This window comes from Eublepharis macularius, chromosome 12 (genome assembly GCF_028583425.1).
Source record: "Eublepharis macularius isolate TG4126 chromosome 12, MPM_Emac_v1.0, whole genome shotgun sequence".
Lineage (NCBI taxonomy): Eukaryota > Metazoa > Chordata > Lepidosauria > Squamata > Eublepharidae > Eublepharis > Eublepharis macularius.
Window position 1 is genome coordinate 74,660,446 of NC_072801.1, and position 21,650 is coordinate 74,682,095.

The window sequence follows — 21,650 nt, forward strand, 5'->3', positions numbered from 1 at the left end:
CTTATCATCACTGTAGACATCGCAGATGTGGAATCCCGAGAGTGACATTGGGTAAGATGTTGGGATTCCTGTTGATCTCGTCTACAGCAAACGCCAAGGCCAGCGGGTGCTGGTAAAATTTTGTTGCCATACTTCAAAAAGAAAGAGAGACTTTTTTTACAGCAGATAATTTAATAACATTTTTAATATATTCTTTTTCAGAGTTAATTTTGTCATTTAGGCATAGCCTTTCACGTAACTGATTTGACCAAGGTAATTTCCCCCCTTTTTTCAGCCCAAATAATACTAGTCATACATTAGAACACTACGTGTAGTCTAAAGAGTGCTTTGAAACATTTTAGTACTTTCCACTTCCTTCCACTCTTCGTATATTGGATTATATATTTTTGGATTTTCCATTCAAAATGTAGGGAGCTTTGTTTTCAATTTAATTGTCATTTAAACAGTTACATTGAAATGTCATATACATTACAACTCTGAAGATTTTTCACTTTTTTTTGTTTCCTTAATTTCCATTGTTATACCCTTATGATCTAAAATATCTACCCATCTAACTATGTGAAAATCTAGTCAATTGAAAATAAACAAGATGCCATCTCTCTATTTCCTTCCTGATCACCTGTGGAAGAAGAAACCACAAATGTGCTACAAATAGAAAAAATTAATACAATTCAGAAAGAAATTGAAAGGATGGTGTGCAAGGATGGATTGGTTCTACCGGTTCTTTGAAAACTCAACAAGTATACTAGGGTTAAAATTACAGTAAGCATAAGAAAAAATATAACGTCTTTACTCTGAGACAGCAAACAGCTCTTGGGAAATATATTTTTCAAACTTTAATACATGGACTTGAGAAAGGAACTGAGAAACAATCCCACCAAGGAGGAGGTCCCCTGGCTGGTACCATTCATTTAGGATAGGAATTTCATTAACGGTGCACTTCATCATATCTGCTTTGCATGAAAAACAAGCTAAGAGCAGCAACATCATTAGTTCCAACATCTGGGCCGCACCCCTTGTTTCTGGATCCGGCCTCTCCTATGTCGACCTAGAACACCAAGATGTCTCAATCAAGCTCCCTTGGAGAGCTGTTGAATCTGAGCCTAAGTCTCGGCCTTGTGATTGCAAATCTGACTTTTAAGAAAGCAACATGGCAGCGATCAAACTGACAGAGTCCCTTCTTCAAACATCCAGTTGTACATGGGGTAAATTGCTTCTTTATTCTTTTCTCACTTTTTGAAATGACACTGCAAATTGGTCTGAGGGGAAAATTACAGTAATTTGGAGGATTCCAGGGGGAAATAATTATGAATGCAGCGTTCGGGCTGTATGTAGCAACTTTGGTAGCAAACATGTTTTTCTCTCTACATCTGACCACAAAGTCTGTCTTTGCTCCTCAGGGGTCAAACTTGCCTCTGACTTTCAGAGTTCCACAGTGAGCAAACATCAACAACCAAGTCAGAGCCCCCCAAAGATGCCCTTAGTTTGATATTTAGGTACACGATGCTGTATTTCATTTTTGAGGAGTGCGTCCCTAAGCATGTTTGATCAGATCTATGACTCGTGGAATTCAGTGGAACTAAAGGAGCAGTCCTATGCAGGTCTACTTGGAATACTACAAGAATCTCTTCAATGGGGTTTACTTCCAGGAAGTGTTTCTGTATTGAAACATGCTTTTCAGTGCTCCTAGGACTGGTGGTGGAGAGTGCCCTCAAGTCAGAGTTGACTTATGGTGACCCTTGGTGGAATTTTCATGGCAAGAGACTACCAGGTGGTTTGCCATTGCCTGCCTCTGCAACCCTGGTCTTTTGGAAGTCTCCCATCCAATTACTAACTGAGGCCAACCCTGTTTAGCTTCAGAGATCTGATGATATTGGGCTTGCCTGGGCTATCCAGGTCAGGGTGCTCCTAGGAATGCAGCCTTTTAAATTCAAATATCCAGCTTGTTCACAGCCGCCTAATATGACTCAAAATATCATTCCTGGCCAAAATTCCACTGTTACATCCTCAGTTTATGAACTTGAATAATCCTTTTTTTATTTTAAATTATCTAAATGTCAAATTGAGCCAAGCCAGTATATATGTTGTCCACGGAGATACTCTGACCATGATATTCCTGAGCACTATAATATGTTCATCATATAATAAATTTAAGGAACTCATATCTCTTGGAAAAATGTGGATTACAAGAAGCCAGATTGATTTTGCTGTATCAAGCCTTGAGAGGAGTTTAGATCTCACTGTATTCCATGGCACCATTTCCTTTACCATCCACTCACAGGAGCCTTCAGGATTTGAGAAATTTCTTCAGATCATAAAACCTTACAGTCAAACTTCCCTCTTTAATTTGATTATTAAAGGTGATTTCACTCTCATACACCTTAGATAAAGACACCTTTCTGTCACCACCATTCCAAGATATGATCAGAAAGTCTTCAAACACAGAGTTCAACGTAGGATCCCAGAGCTTGTACATTTTCATTCATTATTTCAAAATCGTTTTAATTTCCCTCTTTCAGTTTGTTACAGCAATATTAACCCCCATGTGACCTTATGCATTTGCATCTCTGCCTTCCCAAAAAACCCTTCCTCCCAAATCATTCTGCTATACTTGGGCTTCTGGAGCGAAGCAAATAATTAATTTCTGGTATTTTTGTTTCCTTGGTCACTATATACATAACCCTCTCCTCTCTTTCCCAGTTAGACTCACAAATCATATAATCCTGTCATAAAGGACTGGCTGAATCCCAGGTCTGATCTGAAACCTGGATCTGGACCTCCTGATAAATTTGGGTAAATACAGAAAACGTGGCTTCATGATTCCTTCATTGGCTTCTCCCACTTCTTTTTCAAGAGGGGAGGGAGAAGAGGGAGGTGGAATGAGGCAGGGCGGGGGAGTGAGTGTCCTTTCCATGCAGAAGCTCTCCTTGTCTGCCTTGCTTCTATGAGTGATGCTGGTTCAACTGGGAATCAGGAGTAGAGTCCCTGGAAATTAGGTGGAGTTTTCTTGAAAAATGACTTCCCCATCCCTCAAGGTAGCCCCCAGAGAGTCCTCACTCCTAAATCCATTTAGACATTTATTCAGATTGGCCAGTACTTGCAATTCATAATAATCCCTTCCTAAAACACCCAAGGAAAATCTAGTTCCTTGAGCGAGAACAGTCAAAATTCCTCTCTGATTTGATTCGTAAAGCTGATTTCACTCTTAGATAAAGACACCTCCTGTCACCACTATTCCAAGACATGATCAGAAAGTCCGCAAAAACGGTGTTTAATGTAGGATCCCAGAGCTCCTACATTTTCATTCATTACTTCAAAATCTTCTTAATTCCCCTCTTTCAGTTAGTTACAGCATTACCACCCCCTGTGTGACCTCATGTATATTCACCCCCTGCCCCCCCCCCCAAAAAACCCTTCCTCCAAAATCATGCTGCTATACTTGGGCTGGCCACTTTTCAATTAATTTATGGTACTTTTGTTTCCCCTGTCTCTGTAACCATAACCCACTCCTCCTCTCTCTCCCAGTTAGACTTCCTTACACTTCCAGGGCTGCCTCTGATACCCTTTCTAACTCCATCCTAAGCGGAATTTCATTTTGTTCTCCCTCTTTCCTTCCTCTTCCTTCCCCTTTCAGTATTTAAGTTTCCATCCCTTTCAATGTCCTTTTGCTTTCTCTGCTTTACCCCCAACTTCTTTTTGGACTTACCTGAGATCTCTTTATATTCTAGCAACATTGTGAATTTTTATATTTATGGAACTGCGTCTTGACTCAGTGATTCTTTAATTGTACATTACTTTTTTTGTACATTTGTGGAAATCTTTCAGGTTCATACAATTATTCTCTAAATGATGTAATTGTTATATAATGGCGTTGTTTGCTCCAGATTCTTTGGATTTTTGACTCATCATATCCAATATAATCTCATGTTTTAGACTGGAATAGTTCATAGGTTATGGTGGGTTTTCCTTTTTGGTTATTGGCTTATTTCTGTAACTCTCTTTTGTGTCATAGTTGCCAAAATGTGACATGAGATATACCATGCCACCTTCCATCCACTCCATTAGTTCTTGATCAGTTATTCGGGTCAGTCCAAGGTTGTGTTTATTATGTACAAACCCCGAATGGCCTTGGAGCCACATAACTGCTCCTCTCCTGCTATGCTCTGCTGTAACAGCTTTGCTTATCTGAAAGGGATTAAACCAGTAATGGACAGCGATATGTTTGTTGACCCTCCAGGACAGCTGGTTGGCCACTATGTCAAACATAGATCACTGGTCAGATCCAACAAGGCACTTCTTTAATTTCTTTTCTGAAACAGACTACGAGGTCCAGGCTTGGCACTGTGGGATGGGAAGACTGAATACCCAGTATTCTGCGTCAGCCTTGAAGCTCCTCCAATGGGAGTGAGCTTATGCTGTAGCTGAACAAGACCTCTTGGCCATCAAGTGGGCCATGAAGACACTATGGTATTAATTATGAGAAGCCCCTTTTATTTTGGAGACTGACTACATGCACTTGGCATAGGTACAGCAGATGAAGAACTCTTTGATATGGGGACAGTATTTTAGTCTATTGCAATGCTTATGTTATGTATCACTTTGTTTCCACTGCCTCGTGTTCTGTCTTTGTAACCCACTTTCTGTGCTATGGTGTGTCATGCTTTAGCCAGCTTTTTGCATTTTCCTAGTCCTATTTATTGGGTATTTTACACTGCATGATTGAATTGTATTCTGTATTTAAAATCTACCTTGAGAAAAGCAGGCTCCACAAGTTAAACAACATCGATCATATATAAATTTGAGTGTGTATAGAGGTGAAAATCTTTCCTTTTGAAACCCATCTATGATGAGGTGGCTGGAGGCTGTTAGGAAACTAATCTGCACTTTTTTTTTTTTTTGAAAAATTTTTTATTGGGTTAGAATCCATTATTTTTACATTTACATTCAGTTGTCCCAGATTTTTCATTTCTAACCCCCTCCCTTTCCCCCCCTTTTGTTGACTTCCAACAGCTTTCCGACCCTTTGTCCCCTTTCCCTTACTTCTATTAGATTCCTCTATCTAAAACAAATATATATTCTCCATTAATCTAAGCAGTACACCCTTAACTATTTTTAACATTGTATACCCAAACTGTAAATCTTTGTTTCCATCTTAGATAAACAATTTATCCCATTTTTCAATTTCAAATATTTCTATATCATGAACCATATAAATCATACATTCATTTAAATCAAACAATTTGACTTATTCTCTATATATTACTCATTCTATCTTTTTGTAGTTATTCTGTATAACTCTCATCACATAGTCAATCAATTTGACTCATCTGTATCTTCAGACATTCAGTTTGGTACATTTTACAAATCTTACCAAAGAAAGAAAATATAGTTGGTTAATCAATCCTTATATTTAATCCTTATAGTTAATTATTTTCTATCTATATTCTGTTTATTAACCTGTATATATCTATATAAATATCAATCTATTAGTCTAACTGCTTATTAATTCACATTTATCTCTTCCCCCCCCCCGGTAAAGTCTCCCCCCTCTACTTCAGTACTTCAGTAGTTCTCAAACTGCCACAGTTTTCCTCCCACCTCCCATTTCTTCTCCAGATATTGTTTCAGCTTCTCCCAGTCTGTGTTAAACTGCCCTGAGTCCAGATCTCTCAGTTTTCTTGTCATCTTGTCCATTTCAGCCATGTACAGCAATTTGTAGATCCAATCTTCAATAGTTGGCACTTCTTGTACTTTCCATTTTTGCGCATACAAAAGTCTGGCTGCTGCTGTCATATAGAATATCAACGTCCTATGATGGGCTGGAATTCCCTCCATTCCCAAGTTCAGTAGCAGGAGTTCTGGGTTCTTATTAATTTGAAATTGTAAAATTTCGCTCATTTCTCTTATTATTTCCCCCCAGTACTGCCTGGCTACCTCACACGACCACCACATATGATAGAGGGAGCCCTCATGTTTCTTACATTTCCAGCACTTATTAGAAGTGGAAACTAATCTGCACTTGAGTGAGACATGCAGCATTGCGTATTTCTCCATGTGCACTGCTACTATTGAACGTGTGCACGTGTGTGTTTGTGAACGGTGTTGGGCACTGAATTAATTCCTTATTTTTTTAATATATCTTAATTTTGTGGCATGTGATATCACAGGTACAAAAATACCACAGCAAAGTCAGCAGCTGAAGAGTCCATGCCACTGCATCATTTCTGGGTGGGTTTTCCACCCACTGCAGCAGTCCTCTGGGCATCTTTGGCCCTTTCAGCTGCCCCTGAACCAGACCAGGTAAGTACAAGGTTCAATGGAGAGCCAGACATCTCATCTTTGTTCTGTTTAACAGGTAACAATTGATTTTTCCATTAATCAATTGATTTTGCTGAAACCAGATAATCCCCATATGCTGATAGGATTCCTTAGGAATCGTATGAACAAAGGAAGTCAAATGTGCAGCATCTTTTTCCTTGGGGGAAAATGAGCCATACGGGAGCTAAAAGGAAATGCAAAGATCTTTTAGGAGTGAGTCTAGATCAATCCCCTTCTTTCATGTAACCAATTTATGGCCAAATTTCTCCAAATCATTAGACTGTATGGTGCAGCTTCTGGGAAACCATCATGGAGAGGGAATCTTTTTTTTAAAAAAAGTATATTATACTACCCAGTACTTCCTAAGAATCCCTGCCTACACAGAGGAAATTTCTGGTGGAGTCATCATAGCTACCTCCCATTCATTGCATTTTGTGGGGCTGCTGTAGGTGTCTTCGCCAGCTTCTGAAGAGCCCATACCACTGCATCATTTGTGGGTGGGTTTTCCACCCACTGCAGCAGTCCTCCGGGCATCTTTGGCCCTTTCATCAGCCCCTGACCCAGACCAGGTAAGTACAAGATTCAATGGAGAGCCAGACATCTCATCTTTGTTCTGTTTAACAGGTAACAATTGATTTTGCCATTAATCATACGTCTTCCTGCTTGCTGACCTCAGGGGAAGGTCTCAGACTTTATGTCCTGTTGCTGAACCTCCACAGTAACTAGCTGGCCACTGTGTGACACAGGAAGCTAGGCTAGATGGACCACTGGTCTGACCCAGCAGGGCTCTTCTAATGTTCTTAATCCTGAAGAAAAGGGCACAGTTTGTGAAATCACTCCCATGCACATGTGAAATCTTGTAAAGATGGAGGATGTTTGCCATATAGAAGGAAATATCGGAGCAGAGAGCAGAACCACAAGTGACAAAAGGCACAGATTGGACACTTGTCAGTTTCCCTCAAGTTTTAATGGGAAATGTAGGCAGCTTGGCGGAATGTTGGACAAATGACAGTTGAAAAGTCCATTGGACAGCAGACAGAGAGAGAAGCTGCATGACTAGGATGCCTACATTTCCCATCAAAACTTGAGAGAAGCTGACAAGTGTCCAATCTGTGCCTTTTGTCACTTGTAGTTCCGCTCTAAGTCCCCCAATGATGGTCATAGTTTGGAAAAATCTATGGGATTTGAACAACAGATCCAGAGTGATACGATAGGTCATCTTCATATCATAGTAGTTGTCGTAGATGTGGAACCCCAGAGTGACATTGGACAAGATTATGGGGTCCTCGTTGATCTCATGGACTGCAAACACCAATGCAAGGACGTGCTGGTAGAACTTTGTCATCATTCTGTAAGGAGATTTAAATGTTCCACAAATATTTTATGTATCTCAGGTACTTTTTTCCCCCTCTGAAAGCTTTAGCTGCAATTTATTGTTTAGTCTTTACAATGCCAGCATTTCTTTGCTTGTTTTGCAACCTTGTGGAGGAAGTTACATATTAGAAGAAAAGGTTTGCTCTTACTTTCAGTTTCTTGATCTTCAATTAAGATTCTTTAAAGTCTCAAGGTCAGGCTCAAGAAAGGTGTGGGTAAAGACTTTAAAAAATAAATGTTGTACCTCACCTTCACAGACCAGGCTTGAAAGTTTCATATCATGATGAAGCAAGAACACTTAAAGATGTCCCTCTATCATGATGTCAAAATTAACAAGCCAGGTGGTTCCACAAAGGTAATTCCACATTTTGCTGCTCTTGAAAAAACATCTGCATCAGATCTTCAGGATATGTGCTCCTAGCCTATCCTGCAGAGGAGTGAGGGCCGGCAAAAAGAAATTATTGGGCAAACATCTGGAACAATTGGTCCCCATTTGTCCTCAGTAAAATGTTTCACAACACAAATTGTCCAAAATGTGGGACATCCCCAAGCCCATTGCACGGGGATGGGGGACAGAAGGGAGGTGTTTCAGAGCACTGACCACCTCCTGAGCCTGCAAGGAGGGGGCAGCCCTTGACAAAACCCACATGCTGGATGTCATGGGCACCCCTTAAGGCATATCTCAGGATGAAAGACAAGGTTTTGGAGAAACATCCATCTCCTCCAGTCCACATCCCTAACTCCTGGAACTGTTCCTGCCAGAGTCCACCCCTCACTCTATCTTCCCAGCCCAGCTCCACACTGTGGCTGGTAATCCTTTGTCCTCCTCCTGAGTCTGACCCAGCAAATCCTGATCCCCATATTAGTCAAGCACTCTGGCAGCACTTGCCTACCAGTCAAAATACTGCATTCTTGGCCAGACTGGGCGGATAGGTGGAGGAGAACCTGCTGAAATCTCCCTGCGAGTTTGGCATCTCTGGGGTGAAGAGGGCTGTTGAAATACCACTGGTTCTGACGAATCATGAAACTAACAAATCGATTCACGAAACAGGTCAATTTCATGAAAACTCCTGGTTCACAATTTGTGATACATGAACCTCTCATTTCATTTCTTCCCAAGTTTTGTGCCCATGTGTATTCAAGAGGGCAATGTTATAGGGGATAGGGTTCTGATTTAATGGCTCAGCCTGAGAAATGTCATCTGCTAAGGATACCATTTTGTCTTCTGATTCTTCTGTCCTCATCCCACTGCATTATGTTGTGGTGAGGATAAAATGGAGAGTAGGGGAATGATGTAAGCTGCTTTTTGTTCCCGCTGGGGAGAAAATCATGGTATAAATGGAATAAGTAAGTGAACAAGCAATTTTGTAACAATAATAATAACAATAACATTCGATTTATATACCACCCTTCAGGACAACTTAATGCCCACTCAGAGTGGTTTACAAAGTATGCCATTAGTATCCCCACAACAATAATCACCCTGTCCAGATTGTCCATCGCAGCTTGCCACTCCTTCTTCGACATCGTGGGGCTAGATTTACCACGCTCCCACGAGTCTGCCCTTTTCCTTAAATCCGTGGCGCTGATTTATTACTTCCAATTGCTTTAAAAAGTCCCAATTTACTCAGTTTTTGTTAAAAGTTGTTTTGCTCAGTCCAAAATGCCGGGCATTTTTTCTCTATGATTTTAACTTGAAGCAAATGCCCTTACCTTCTTCCAAGATGTCCTACTTCCTGTTTCCTTGAAGCCAAAACTTTGCCCTTCTCCAAAATGAAGAATAATCACCCTGTGAGGTAGGTGGGGCTGAGAGAGCTCCAGAGAACTGTGAATAGCCCAAGGTCACCCAGCTGGCTTCAAGTGGAGGAGTGGGGAATCAAACCCAGCTCTCCAGATTAGAGTCCCACACTCTTAACCACTACACCAATTAACATTTAAAAAATAATTGGGAAATGCAGGGAAACGAGCCTTGCTAAGAGGGACATTTTCACACTGCTTACCAGCCACGGAACATCGCTCCAAGCTCCCGGAACAGTGTGTAAGCAGAGTGAAAACAGCTGAGGATACAGTGAAAAACAGTTAAATCAGTCACAAATCATATGGAACAACCATAAATAAATGCTGCATTTATAAGAAAATCTACACTTCCGAGTTCGTCTAATCAGTCCTGTGGCTCAGTGGGAGAGCCTCTGTTTGGCATGGAGGAGGTCCGAAGTTTGTGTTTCATCATCTAACGGCAGCCCAGGCTATCTTCAAGATTAGGGCTATTTTCCTTGATTCTGTACAACACAACCAAAGAAATGCATTTAATAGGAATGTCATCCTCTTTAATTCTTTCTCCAAATTAACTGTTCCCTGTTGTTCAACTCAGGCCTCAGCACAATAATGTAGCATTTGGGGGAAAAGATACAAGCCAGTAACCCAGCACTGGAGACTAAGATACAGAAGATCTCCACAGCTACCATATATTTCCCTTTGGTGCTCAGGTAGGAAGGAACAAAAGTCACCCAAACACTACAAAAAATCAGCATGCTGAAGGTGATGAACTTGGACTCATTAAAACTGTCTGGCAACTTCCTGGCTAGGAAAGCCACAGTCAAGGTGATGAGAGAGAGAAGTCCCAAGTAGCCCAAAACACTGTAAAACATGATGGCAGAGCCTTCGTTACACCCTACAATGATCTCCCTAGTTAATGTCTGCATATCCAAATCTGGGAAAGGGGGTGAGGTTCCTAGCCACACTGTACAAAGGCCTACTTGAAGAAGAGAACAGAAAAAGACAGTGGAAACGGTCAGTCTTTTCCCCACCCATTTCTTCAGGTTGGACCCTGGCTTGGTGGCCATGAAAGCGACAACCACAGTGATGGTTTTGGCCAACAAACAAGAAACAGCCATGGAAAAGATGATGCTGAAAATGGATTGTTGGAGGAAGCAGGTCACACCATTTGGTTGTCCAAGGAATAGCAAAGAAGAGAGGAAGCAGAGTAAAAGGGAAACCAGAAACATGTAGGTGATATCCCAGTTGTTGGCTTTGACTATGGGGGTATCTTTGTGCTTAATAAAAATTCCCAGAACCATCAATGTGATCAGGGAGAAAGAAAGAGCAGTGGAAGTCAACATGATCCCTAAAGGTTCTTCATAAGAAAGAAAGCTTTTAATCCTCGGCACACATCGATCACGCTCCGTGCTTGCATATTGATCTTCTGCACATTCGATACAGTCATCCATATCTGAAAAAAGAGAAGTGGGTCTCCTCTCATCATCAGTTCACAGCTGACTTACCTCTAATTGCTATATTTGATGCTGGAGCAAAGATGGCCTGATGGCCCAAGCACCAGTCAGATCCAGGCTCAAATTGAGTTTTTAGGAGGAACAACCTAATTCAACTCAATCCATACACCAAATCATGGATCTCCAATCAACATAGTCTATATCCTCCTACTCTTAAACTTCAGTTTGTTTAGAAGCCAGCATTGTTTTGAAAACTTGATTTAATATTCTATAACGTTCTACAACAGGGTGGTGTTGCAAGTTGCAAAAATCTAGAAGCCATGTCCTGCCTTACTCACAGACAATATTTAATAAGTTGAGTGAATCAAATCAGCTGTTTAATTTCATAGTAAAGTCAAGTTTAGCCCATATCTTGTTGCTGTTTGACTTCTCTTGGGGGGATACTGGAACAATGAAAAAGCTAACTGGATTATCAAAAGCATTCTACGCACAAGGTGACCATACATCAACTACCTGTCTGTTTTGTGATTTTCCCTTCCGGGCACAGAGCACAATCATAGCAGCAAAATTTCTCCCCTTCCTTCTTTTTCTTCTGGAAGCCGGGCTTGCAGCGGTCATTGCACAGAGACCGGGGCAGTCCCTATCCCAAAATATGAAAAGTGTTTAGTTTAGGAAATCAGCTTATGAGAACAAGCAAGCAAATGAAATGGAATTTCACAGGACGTAAGAACCTTGGTGTCTATTGCCGCCATTGCTTGGCAACCACAAGAGTATCGCCTTTGTTTCTGTTACTAAAAGGCAAGGAGCAGGGACAGGACCATTTTCCAGGGCCATTTGGGCCTTTGAGAGAGGACTTACTTGGGTCAGACCTGACAGTAACCACCTGGTAAATTGCTGTCACCCATCTTGCTTGACTCACCCAGGCTCAACTGTGTGCTACAGCAGCCGTCCAATGAACACCAGTGTGGTGTAATGGTTAGAGCTTCAGACTAGTATCTGGGAGACCAAGGTCACCTCTTTGCAATGGAAACTCACTTGGTGACCTTGGACCAATTGCACGCTTTCAGCCTAACCTACCTCAAAGGGCTGTTGTGCACATAAAATGGAGAAGAGGACAATGATCAAAGCTGCTTTGGGTCCCCATTGGGGAGAAAGGTGGGGTATAAATGAAGTAAATAAATAAGTCCAGGTGCTCACCCATGGTGGGCAAACTCCTAGTGAATTGCATCTCTGCCCACTGATCAGCAGGAGAAAGCAAGTTGCCCCAACAGCACCCACCATTGGCAGGCAGCCAAGCTCCCATGCCATGCTCGATGACATCATTTCCAGTGAACCTGATGTAATGGCAACCCTCCAGGACTGATTCTTTAATAATTGTCCCAAAACACTATGATCTGGGGCAATTCTTAAAAGAATTGGCCTTGGCATGATGATGCCACTGGTTATATCAAAAGTGACATCACTGCAAAGAAGCATGCATGTTCTGATGTGTACAAGGAAAGGGGCATAGTGAATACACATCCCTCCTTGCACACACACCCCCAAGGAGTGCAAGGTGTGGGGACCTGGCAACCCTAAGTATAGCTGATAATGGTGACAAGTGGGAGGTAGGTTGGTTGGTAAGTGAGATGGAAAGAAGGTTGCAGGGGAATGTGAGGATATGGGGGTTGCCAGGAGGAGGGAAAGAGGAAATAGTGTGGACATGGGGGTACAAGGGAAATTGACGTGCCCCCTAAAAGTCCTTGCAGCTTCCCCGAGTCACTGCTGGGTGTGATCCAGCAGCTGGCAGCACAGAACTGGGCCACGGTTTTCCTGGATAGAGGCTGACAGGGTGGGAAGGAGGGAAAGATAGAGGTGGGGGACAGATAAAAGGTGAGAAGGAGAGAAGGAAGCAGGACGAGGGGAGAGGCTATGGAGGCTTTTAGAGAAGGGAAAGAGGAAATAGTAGGGGAGGAGAAAATGGCATGCTGACACAAGTCCCTGTGGGCCCTCCACTTATACTTTTTAATCCTCACCTGGTTAAAAATTCTTGGCCAGACAATCAAATCTTCTTGGATCATGCATTCTTTCCCTTCGACAACACTGGGATCCATCTTTCCAACATTCACCATCCGGAAGGAATTGTTTGGAAAAGTGACAAAGTTCATAATGTCCAATCTAGCTCCCGTTTCTCTGTCCTTATTATAGGATATTGTTTCCCCTGCTGAGTTATTAAATGAAACTCCTTGAAGAAGTGGTTGGACCTGGTAGAAAGAGAAGAAGGACACAGACATATTGATGTCTTTATGCCAGGATTTACAGAAATTTTCAGTAATTTTATCTACAGAGTTTTATCTATTTAGAGACCAACAAGATTTTCAGGATGTAAGCTTTTGAGGCTTCAGGAAGTACTTTAGGAAGTACATTGTTGTGACTGAGAAGTTGTTTAAGAACAGGGGGCTGTCTGTGGGCAAGAAAAGGTTTGCCTCATTAAGGACTTGTAACCTGTGCTGAACAATGATCCTGTCACTAGAATCACAGTCTTTCCCTTCGAGGGTGGACTATCAGTGATATAGTCCATTGAGACAACAGCCCATGGCCAGGAGGGAGTTTTTAGAGGCTGTAGAAGAGCTGATGGTCCCCCCTGCCAGCATTTCCCCATCAAACACACTTGACAAGTGGATACATACTGAGAAATGTCCCTTCTCATGTTAGGCCACCAAAATTGCCTTTGTACTAGGTGCAATGTATTTAAATATCCAAAATGACTAACCAGTTTAGAATCGTGACATTGCTTTAACACTTCCCGTCACAGGTTGGCTGGAATGTACCATTTACCCTGCCTATAACAGTTACTATCTTCTCCTTTTTGCATTTCAGTTTCTGGTAAGGCATCCCCTTTTTTCTCTGCCTCCTTTTTATCTCTCTCATTCCACTCAAGGAGGTTTGGCAGAGCATTAGTCTTTGTTGCTTGGTTATGAGTAATCCCTGCCCCCCCCAAGTGGAATGAGAGGCATTCTTGGGGGGGGGGGCAGTATGTCATATATGCCTGACTGCATTTCTGCCATTAGTGTGTGTTAAGTGTTCTGTACTGATCATGAAGATCTACTGAAGGCATTATATATGGTACACTGCATTGTATGGTATACTGATCATTTGAGAGTGTGTAAATGCTGAACTAAAATGTACTCAGCCGGGGGTGGAGGTGATCTCATATCTGTTGAAGGTATTTACTTTCACTTCCATAGCAAGTGTCTTTGACTGCAAGCTATGACCGGCTCGCAATGTATCTTTTCTCAGAGTGATTTCATCCTATACTATATTTAGTCTAAACTAATCAGTTCCCATGTAACTCTTTGGGGGGTTTTGTGCCAGAATTAACTTTCCTGAGGATGGGAAGGTTCTCTATAATTAGCACTGCCCTTTTTTGAATAGCCACTTCTGCCAATGCAGTTGTATGTGTAACTTGGACTTTATAGATCTCTTATAAAACTTCAACCAATGCACCTGAATGCTCTTGCTGTGAGGAAACTAGGAATCTACCTGCCAAGGACTGACAGATCCTTTCACAAAGAGTAGTGAAAGTCAAACCTCATTTACAGGGTTTTGAAAGGGCCAAGTGTCACAGTCCAGAGATGGAGGCACCTCTGCCTCCATACTTAACCAGTCTGCATGGTCCAGGGAGGTAGGGGAACTGATGCCAATGGCAGCAAGCCATCACAGTTAGTCCCAGACTTGGACAGCCTGCAGAAGTTAAGCAGAAGCACATGCCTTGAATGAAGGTGGCCAACCCTGCATAGCTGACCCAGATGCCAACCTGCCTTCCAGCATTGACAGTGGGTGTCATTGGAGGTGGTAGCACAAATGATCCAGATGCTGGAGAGACTGAAGCTGGTGGAAGCAGGAGCATTCATCCCAGAGAAACCCAGTCTGGTGGCAGAAGTGTGGTGGGAAGAAGAAGCCACTCAAGAATCACTGCCCAAACAAGCAGGACAGAAGCAACTTGGCCAGGAGCTCAGGAAGGAAGGGGTAGCCCAGAAAGAGCCACCCAGTCCCACATTAAGACAGCCTTTTTGAAGCATCAGGAGGAGGCAATGGTACATGCCCCAGCCGGAGCACCATTGGCCCAGGGTCCTGTCAGTGGACCTGTCGGAAGGAACAAGACCTGTCAGAAGAACACTGGAGGGAAGCTATCTAGTCTCTACTGGAAGCCACCTTTCTTGATGACAGCTTGAAGACAGCTGAGGAGTATTGACCAGGCTATGGATGAGCAAGAAGGAGGAGGGCCAAGGTGAGAGAGAGGAAATTGGGAACCCCACCTCCTCCTCTCCTTCTCTGAGGCTAGGCACGGTGAACCTGGAAAAAAGGTGATGGTGAAAGTTGTGCCCACTGCAGACTCAGACCAACCAATGGAGTCTGACAATCACTTTCCCTTGAGAAGATGAAAGGGAACAGATTTACCATCAGGAGGAAAGATGGGAAGATTACATACAGAGCCCTGACCACAAAGACATGGGCAGGGCGAGGGGAGAACAGCAGTGGGGGTGAACTTGCTTCTACAACAACCTGCCTCCGACTGGGGGTCATCACAGAACAGTTCCATCAAAGTAACCGTCATGGAAAGCAATGAAATGTGAGCCTATTGAGAGGTATGCGAAAGAGCAGCCCATCGCCAACCTGAGACAGCAGGTAGAGAGAGACCTTGTGGAAAGATTACCTGCCAAGGCAAGACATCTTGAAGGTCTGCTGTTTCACCATCCCTCTTCCATCTCTGGCGGGATCTGGAGGAGGCAAACAGTTGCAAAGCGTGTGCTACGGCATAGACTGCATTATAGATTCTGTAGCTGTGACCAGTTGTGTGTGTCTCAAAATAAGGTCTGGGGAGACTCTTGAGGCTCTCCTGCCCAGTGCATGAACCACTAACATCAGATGGCTCATAGTCATTTGAAAATGTACACTCAAATGCTTGCTCCCAGAAGGTCTTAAAGAAACCATCTCCTGGTTTCCCAGGAGGTTTTATGTCCTGAAGATACTTTTGGAATTCTGGAAGCTCATTTGAGTGAATTCTGAAGACAATGGCACCATGGAAGATTTCAAAATCCATTCCCTTCTGAAGGCCAAATAATGCAAAATCAATCTGGGCTGCTATAACCCACACCTTCCTAAATGAGGTGTTTTCATTATATCTAGGATTGCCTACATACAGCAAACTAAGAAGCGCTCCAAAAGCCAAGGATTCTCCATAAAGGATAATTGTGTTGGCTTTACTATCACTGAGAGGCTCATATATTTTTGAGACTAAATCAAGAAGAACATCGAAGGAATTGAAATCATCTTGGTTTGAGATTCTTACAGTGAAGGCCAAACATATTCCATTCTGGGAGACCAGCTGCTCCATGGCCTGAACAAAATGTTCTCCATCATCGTTATCCATAACAAAGAGCCCAACCCACATCCATCCAAAATGCTTTAGCAACCAGATAATCCCCATATGCTGATAGGATTCATTAGGAATCGTATGAACAAAGGAAGTCAAATGTGCAGCATCTTTTTCCTTGGGGGCAAATGAGCCATACGGGAGCTAAAAGGAAATGAAAAGATCTTTTAGGAGTGAGTCTAGATCAATGCCCTTCTTTCATGTAACCAATTTATTGCCAAATTTGTCCAAATCATTAGACTGTATGGTGCAGCTTCTGGGAAACTATCATGGAGAGGGAATCTTTTTTTTTAAAAAAGTATATTATACTACCCAGTACTTCCTAAGAATCCCTGCCTACACAGAGGAAATTTCTGGTGGAGTCATCCACTGGTCTGGCCCAGCAGGGCTCTTCTAATGTTCTTAATCCTGAAGAAAAGGGCACAGTTTGTGAAATCACTCCCATGCACAGAGCCTACCTGTGGAATCTTGTAAAGATGGAGGATGTTTGCCATATCGAAGGAAATATCGTAGCTAATTCCCCCAATGATGGCCATTAGGTTTTTCTTGGAGTCACATTCATAGTTTGGAAAATATCTATAGGATTTGAACAACAGATCCAGAGTGGTACAATAGGTCATCTTCATGTCATAGTAGCTGTCACAGATGTGGAACCCCAGAGTAACATTGGACAAGATCATGGGGTTCTCATTGATCTCATGGACTGCGAACACCAATGCAAGGATGTGCTGGTAGAACTTTGTCATCATTCTGTAAGGAGATTTAAGTGTTCCATAAATGTTTTATGTATCTCAGGCATTGTTTTTTTTTTCCTTTGAAGCTTACAATACCAGCATTTCTTTGCTTGTTTTGCAACATTGTGGAGGAAGCTACACATTAGAAAAAAAGTTTTGCTCTCACTTTCAGTTACTTAATCTTCAGTTGAGATTCTTTAGGTGTGGGTAAAGACTTTAAAAATTAAATGTTGTACCTCACCTTCACAGACCAGGCTTGAAAGTTTCATACCATGATGAAGTAAGAACACTTGAAGATGTTACTCTATCATGATGTCAAAATTAACAAGCCAGGTGGTTCCACAAAGGTAATTCCACATTTTGCTGCTCTTGAAAAAAACATCTACATCAGATCCTCAGGATATGTGCTCCTAGCCTTTCCCACAGAGGAGTGAGGGCCAGCTAAAAGAAATTATTGGGCAAATGTCTGGAACAATTGGTCCCCATTGGTCATCAGCAAAATGTTTCAAAGCACAAACTGTACAAAATAGTTTCACGGAAACTAATCCATTTTACCCATATATTCTTTTACTGTTAACAAATTATATGTGGGCTTCTTTTTGAAAAAGTAGAGAGTTGGATCCAGTCTCAGTTGGTAGTTTCCATCAATTCTTCCTTTTCTCTGAAAACCCCACTCACGGCTCTGAACTGCTGACTGATGCAGAAATATTGGTAATTATAAAAGGTAATTTGCCGAAAAACCCTGAGCTCTTTTTGTTAGGACTTAGCATGGAAAAAATTAATGTAAAGGACAGGACATTATTGTATTATTTGATGGTGGCAGCAAGATTATTATATGCACAGTATTGGAAGCAAGTGGAGATTCCAGAGATCGAAGATTGGATTCAAAAACTGTTGTATATGGTAGAGATGGATAAGCTGACGAGAAAACTGAAATACCAAAATTCAAATGGATTTTTAAAAGACTGGGAGAAACTTAAAGAATATCTGGAAAATAAGTGTGATGTGAAGGGACAACTGTGGTCTTTGGAGAATTATTGATGTCTATATTATAGTGCAATTAAAGTTTAGGTGAACTTTACCTTTAATAAATGGGGTTAGAAATATTAGAATAGATAAAATATGAAGAGATTTTAAAAGGTTTCAGTGCTGTTGGGGGTCAAGAGAGAAAGGGGGAGGGAGGGTGGGGAATATATGCTCTAATTAATTAATATATGGTATAGAAAGTTGTAGAGTGTTATAGGGAATTGATGTGTGTATTAGATATGTATGTGTATTAACCTACCCAATAAAAATTCTTTGATTAAAAAAAATGAACTGCTGACTGATCATTAGGTCTGGATCCAAACATGAAACCATAGCAAAGAAATAGGGAGAGACATTTTCAGAATTTATAAACAGGGATATGTGATGCTAACATGACACAATAACAACAGCAACAACAACGGCAAAAACTGTTCTTATATAATAAAGTTAACGTTAACAATAACGATAATAATATTCAATTTATATACCTCCCTTCAGGACAACTTAATGCCCACTCGGAGCGGTTTACAAAGTATGCCATTATTATCCCCACAACAAAACACCCTGTGAGGTGGGGGGACTTCCAGTTTGGATTAATGGAGATCTGACACAGCCTACAACCTGGGCTGACCGAGCCACTGTTTTTACTGGAAAGCGGGGTGCTCCAACGCCCGTTTCCACCCCAACTTCAGGGAGAAGTGGGGCTTGAACACTACACATCCCTGAGAGAGCGTGATCTCAGTGAAGTAGGGGGTTCTGAATCAAGGACTCCCACCTTGACCTTGTGGTCCCCTCAGAGAAGGGTGAGCTACTATCTCTGCAGTGCCTCAGGAGTCATTAAATTGGCATAACATCCTCATAACTAAGCTTCAGCGACAGCTTTCATCAAAGAATTGGCAAAGAAAACAATACAGACAGCCCACAGAATCGGCAAAGGTAAAGATTGTTATCACACTTTTTAAAAATGGAATAGCAGCAAAAAGACCAAGGGAAATAAATTGACAGAATATAAAGCAATAAGTGCTTAGTAACTGGACTGAGATAAACTTGGAGATGCTGGAGAAGTAAATAAGAACTAAAAATCCAAAAAGAAATTTTGTTTATACTTACTGAGGTTAGAATTGAGATAACCAGCGTGAGAAAATAGAGGGGGATTAGAGAAACATCATGAGAAGGGAAGTTAACAACGGAGCAGACAACTGGATTCCTAGCAAGGACAGTAAATTGAAAGGGAAAAGGAGTGATGTGAAAGGTTGCACTCGGAAGCAAAACAACTATACTACTGGAGGAGCCACGAAAACAACAGGAACAGGAAGTGCTCCATCTTAGGTAAGGTATGAAGCAAAGCCAGAAACCATAGAGATGCTGCAAAACAACCATAGAGAAAAAACGCCCGGCATTTTGGATTTTAAAAGGACTTTTTTTTACATTTATTTATACTTTTAGGCTTTGGAAAGAACATCAAGAGAAGGTAAGCCTTAACGATTCAACACGGATTTAAGAAAAAGGGCAGACACATGGGGAGGCTCGAAACCGAGTCCCACAATGGCAGGAAAAAGAGGAGCAGATAAGGAATGGCAAACTTCAATACAGACAACGATTGAAGGACTGGGGAAAAAGTGGCGGAGAATCATAAAGAATTGCTACAGAAGGTGCAAGAAATGCTGGCAAAGGATTTTAAAGAGATGAGAGATGCTATTCAAGCCGATGTAGCTGCCTTGGCAAAGAATGTAGAAGGAGTAAAGGGGGATTTGCAAGCAATAACTAAAAAGTGGAACAAGTAGAGCGAAAGACAAATGATATAAAAGCAGAAATGGATCATGAAAATCAAGTTATTCAGAAAAGAGTGGCAATGATGGAGTGTAAGGCGATAGAAAGGCAGTTAAGATTTCATGGCATCCAGGAATCCGAGACTCAAACCACACAAGAGAAGATGACAGAGATACTGGCAGAATTTCTAGGGAAAGAGAAGGATGAAATAACAGCAAATATGGACCTGGCATATAGAATCAACTCGGCTTTTGCACAACAGAGGAAGTTACCAAGAGATATTATTGTGCAACTAGTGACAAAGAGAATGAAGGAAGAGATTCTTAAGAGGCATTTTGAAAAACATTTAATAAAATAAAGGAAGGGAGCAAAATAAAGATTATGAAAGAAGTACCAAAACGGATTCTCCAAGAGAGGAAAAAATATAGGGAACTGACTCAGAAATCAAGAGACAAAGACATCAGATATAGATGGGAAATTCCAGAGGGATTAAGCTTCTACTACAAAGCTTTGAGAATTGTTATCAAAACCAAGGAGCAAATGGAAAGATTTTTACAGGAACATGTGGAGGACTTTCCTGGACTATTAAAAATGTAACAACATGGAGTATAAATTAATATCTTGGAATGTAAATGGACTAAACTCACTCCAAAAAAGAAAAACAATTTTTCATTGGTTAAGGAAGCAAAATTATAATATAATATGCCTACAAGAGACACATATCAAGGATAAAGACGTAAAATATTTTAAAAATAAGCAACTGGGAAAAGAATATATATCATCATCCAAGCAAAAGAAAAAAGGAGTAGTGATTTATATAAATGGAACTGTAGAATCAAAGTTAATTTTTCAGGACAATGATGGAAGATATGGGTCTGTGGAAATAAACATAAATGCAAGAAAAATATTGGTAATAGCCCTATATGCGCCAAATGGAGCAAAATACCATTTTTTTAAAGATTTGTTGAATAAATTAAATCAGGATGTATTTGATCAGATGATATTGGTCGGAGATTTTAATGGTGTGGTGGACTTACAATTAGACAAAAAATCAAAAGCAATTATCAAAAAATCAGGGAAATTACCAAAAAAAATTTTTGAATTAGTTCAGCAAGAACACTTGGAAGACGTATGGAGGAAAGAAAACCCGAAAAGTGCAGAATTTACTTACTACTCCGCAAGGCATTTATCATTTTCACGTATTGATATGATTTGGGCAACAAAGGATTTGACTTCAATGACTAAAAAAGTGGAAATTTTACCAAGGGTGAGTGCAGACCATAATCCAATGTTATGGAAATGGATAATGGGTCGAAAAAAATTTAGATGGAGAATAAATGAAGACTTACCACAAAATCAAGAAAATCTGAAGTATTTGAAAGAAGAAACTAAACAATATTGTTCTAACAAACAATAATAATGAAGTTTCAACACAGATGGTACGGGATACTTGCAAGGCTGTAACAAGAGGAAACTTAACTCTATTAAACAGTAAGGACAAGAAAAGAAAACAGGAGAAATGGCAAGAAATACAACAAAAAAAATTATATAAAAAAGAACAACAATTAAGGAAAAGACCAGGGAAAAAATCGATTATATAGGAAATTAAAATACTACAAGATCAAATAACAGCCATTAGTAATAAAGAGCTAGAATGGAAGCTAAAGACATTAAAGCAGAAGTCATTTGAGGGAGCAAATAAACCAAGAATGTATCTAGCCTGGCAACTGAAAAAAAGGAAGGAAAAGAAAATTATTAATAGAATAATAGAGGATGGCAAAG

The 21,650-nt window shown here is 41.1% G+C and overlaps 1 protein-coding gene across 1 annotated transcript; it reads right to left on the reverse strand.

Moving 5' to 3' along the window:
* Positions 1-7: 7 nt before the first annotated feature.
* Positions 8-17,087, reverse strand: LOC129339938 (vomeronasal type-2 receptor 26-like). Its single transcript, XM_054994501.1, has 7 exons — positions 16,797-17,087; positions 15,619-16,482; positions 12,938-13,165; positions 11,436-11,562; positions 10,042-10,921; positions 7,512-7,667; positions 8-131 (listed from the first exon to the last, which is right to left on the reverse strand). Exons 1-7 carry the CDS (start codon positions 17,085-17,087, stop codon positions 8-10), a joined length of 2,670 nt encoding a protein of 889 aa, XP_054850476.1.
* Positions 17,088-21,650: the final 4,563 nt, after the last annotated feature.

Bases quoted from the DNA above. Each gene is read 5' to 3' on its own strand.
- LOC129339938 (XM_054994501.1), bottom strand. From the start codon at position 17,087: ATGATGACAAAGTTCTACCAGCACATCCTTGCATTGGTGTTCGCAGTC. The intron at 11,563-12,937 runs GTGAGGATTAAA...ATTTTGGGATAG, and splicing joins GGCCAAGAATTTTTAACCAG to GGACTGCCCCGGTCTCTGTG. The intron at 132-7,511 runs GTTGTTCAAATC...TTCTTTTTGAAG, and splicing joins TATCGTATCACTCTGGATCT to TATGGCAACAAAATTTTACC.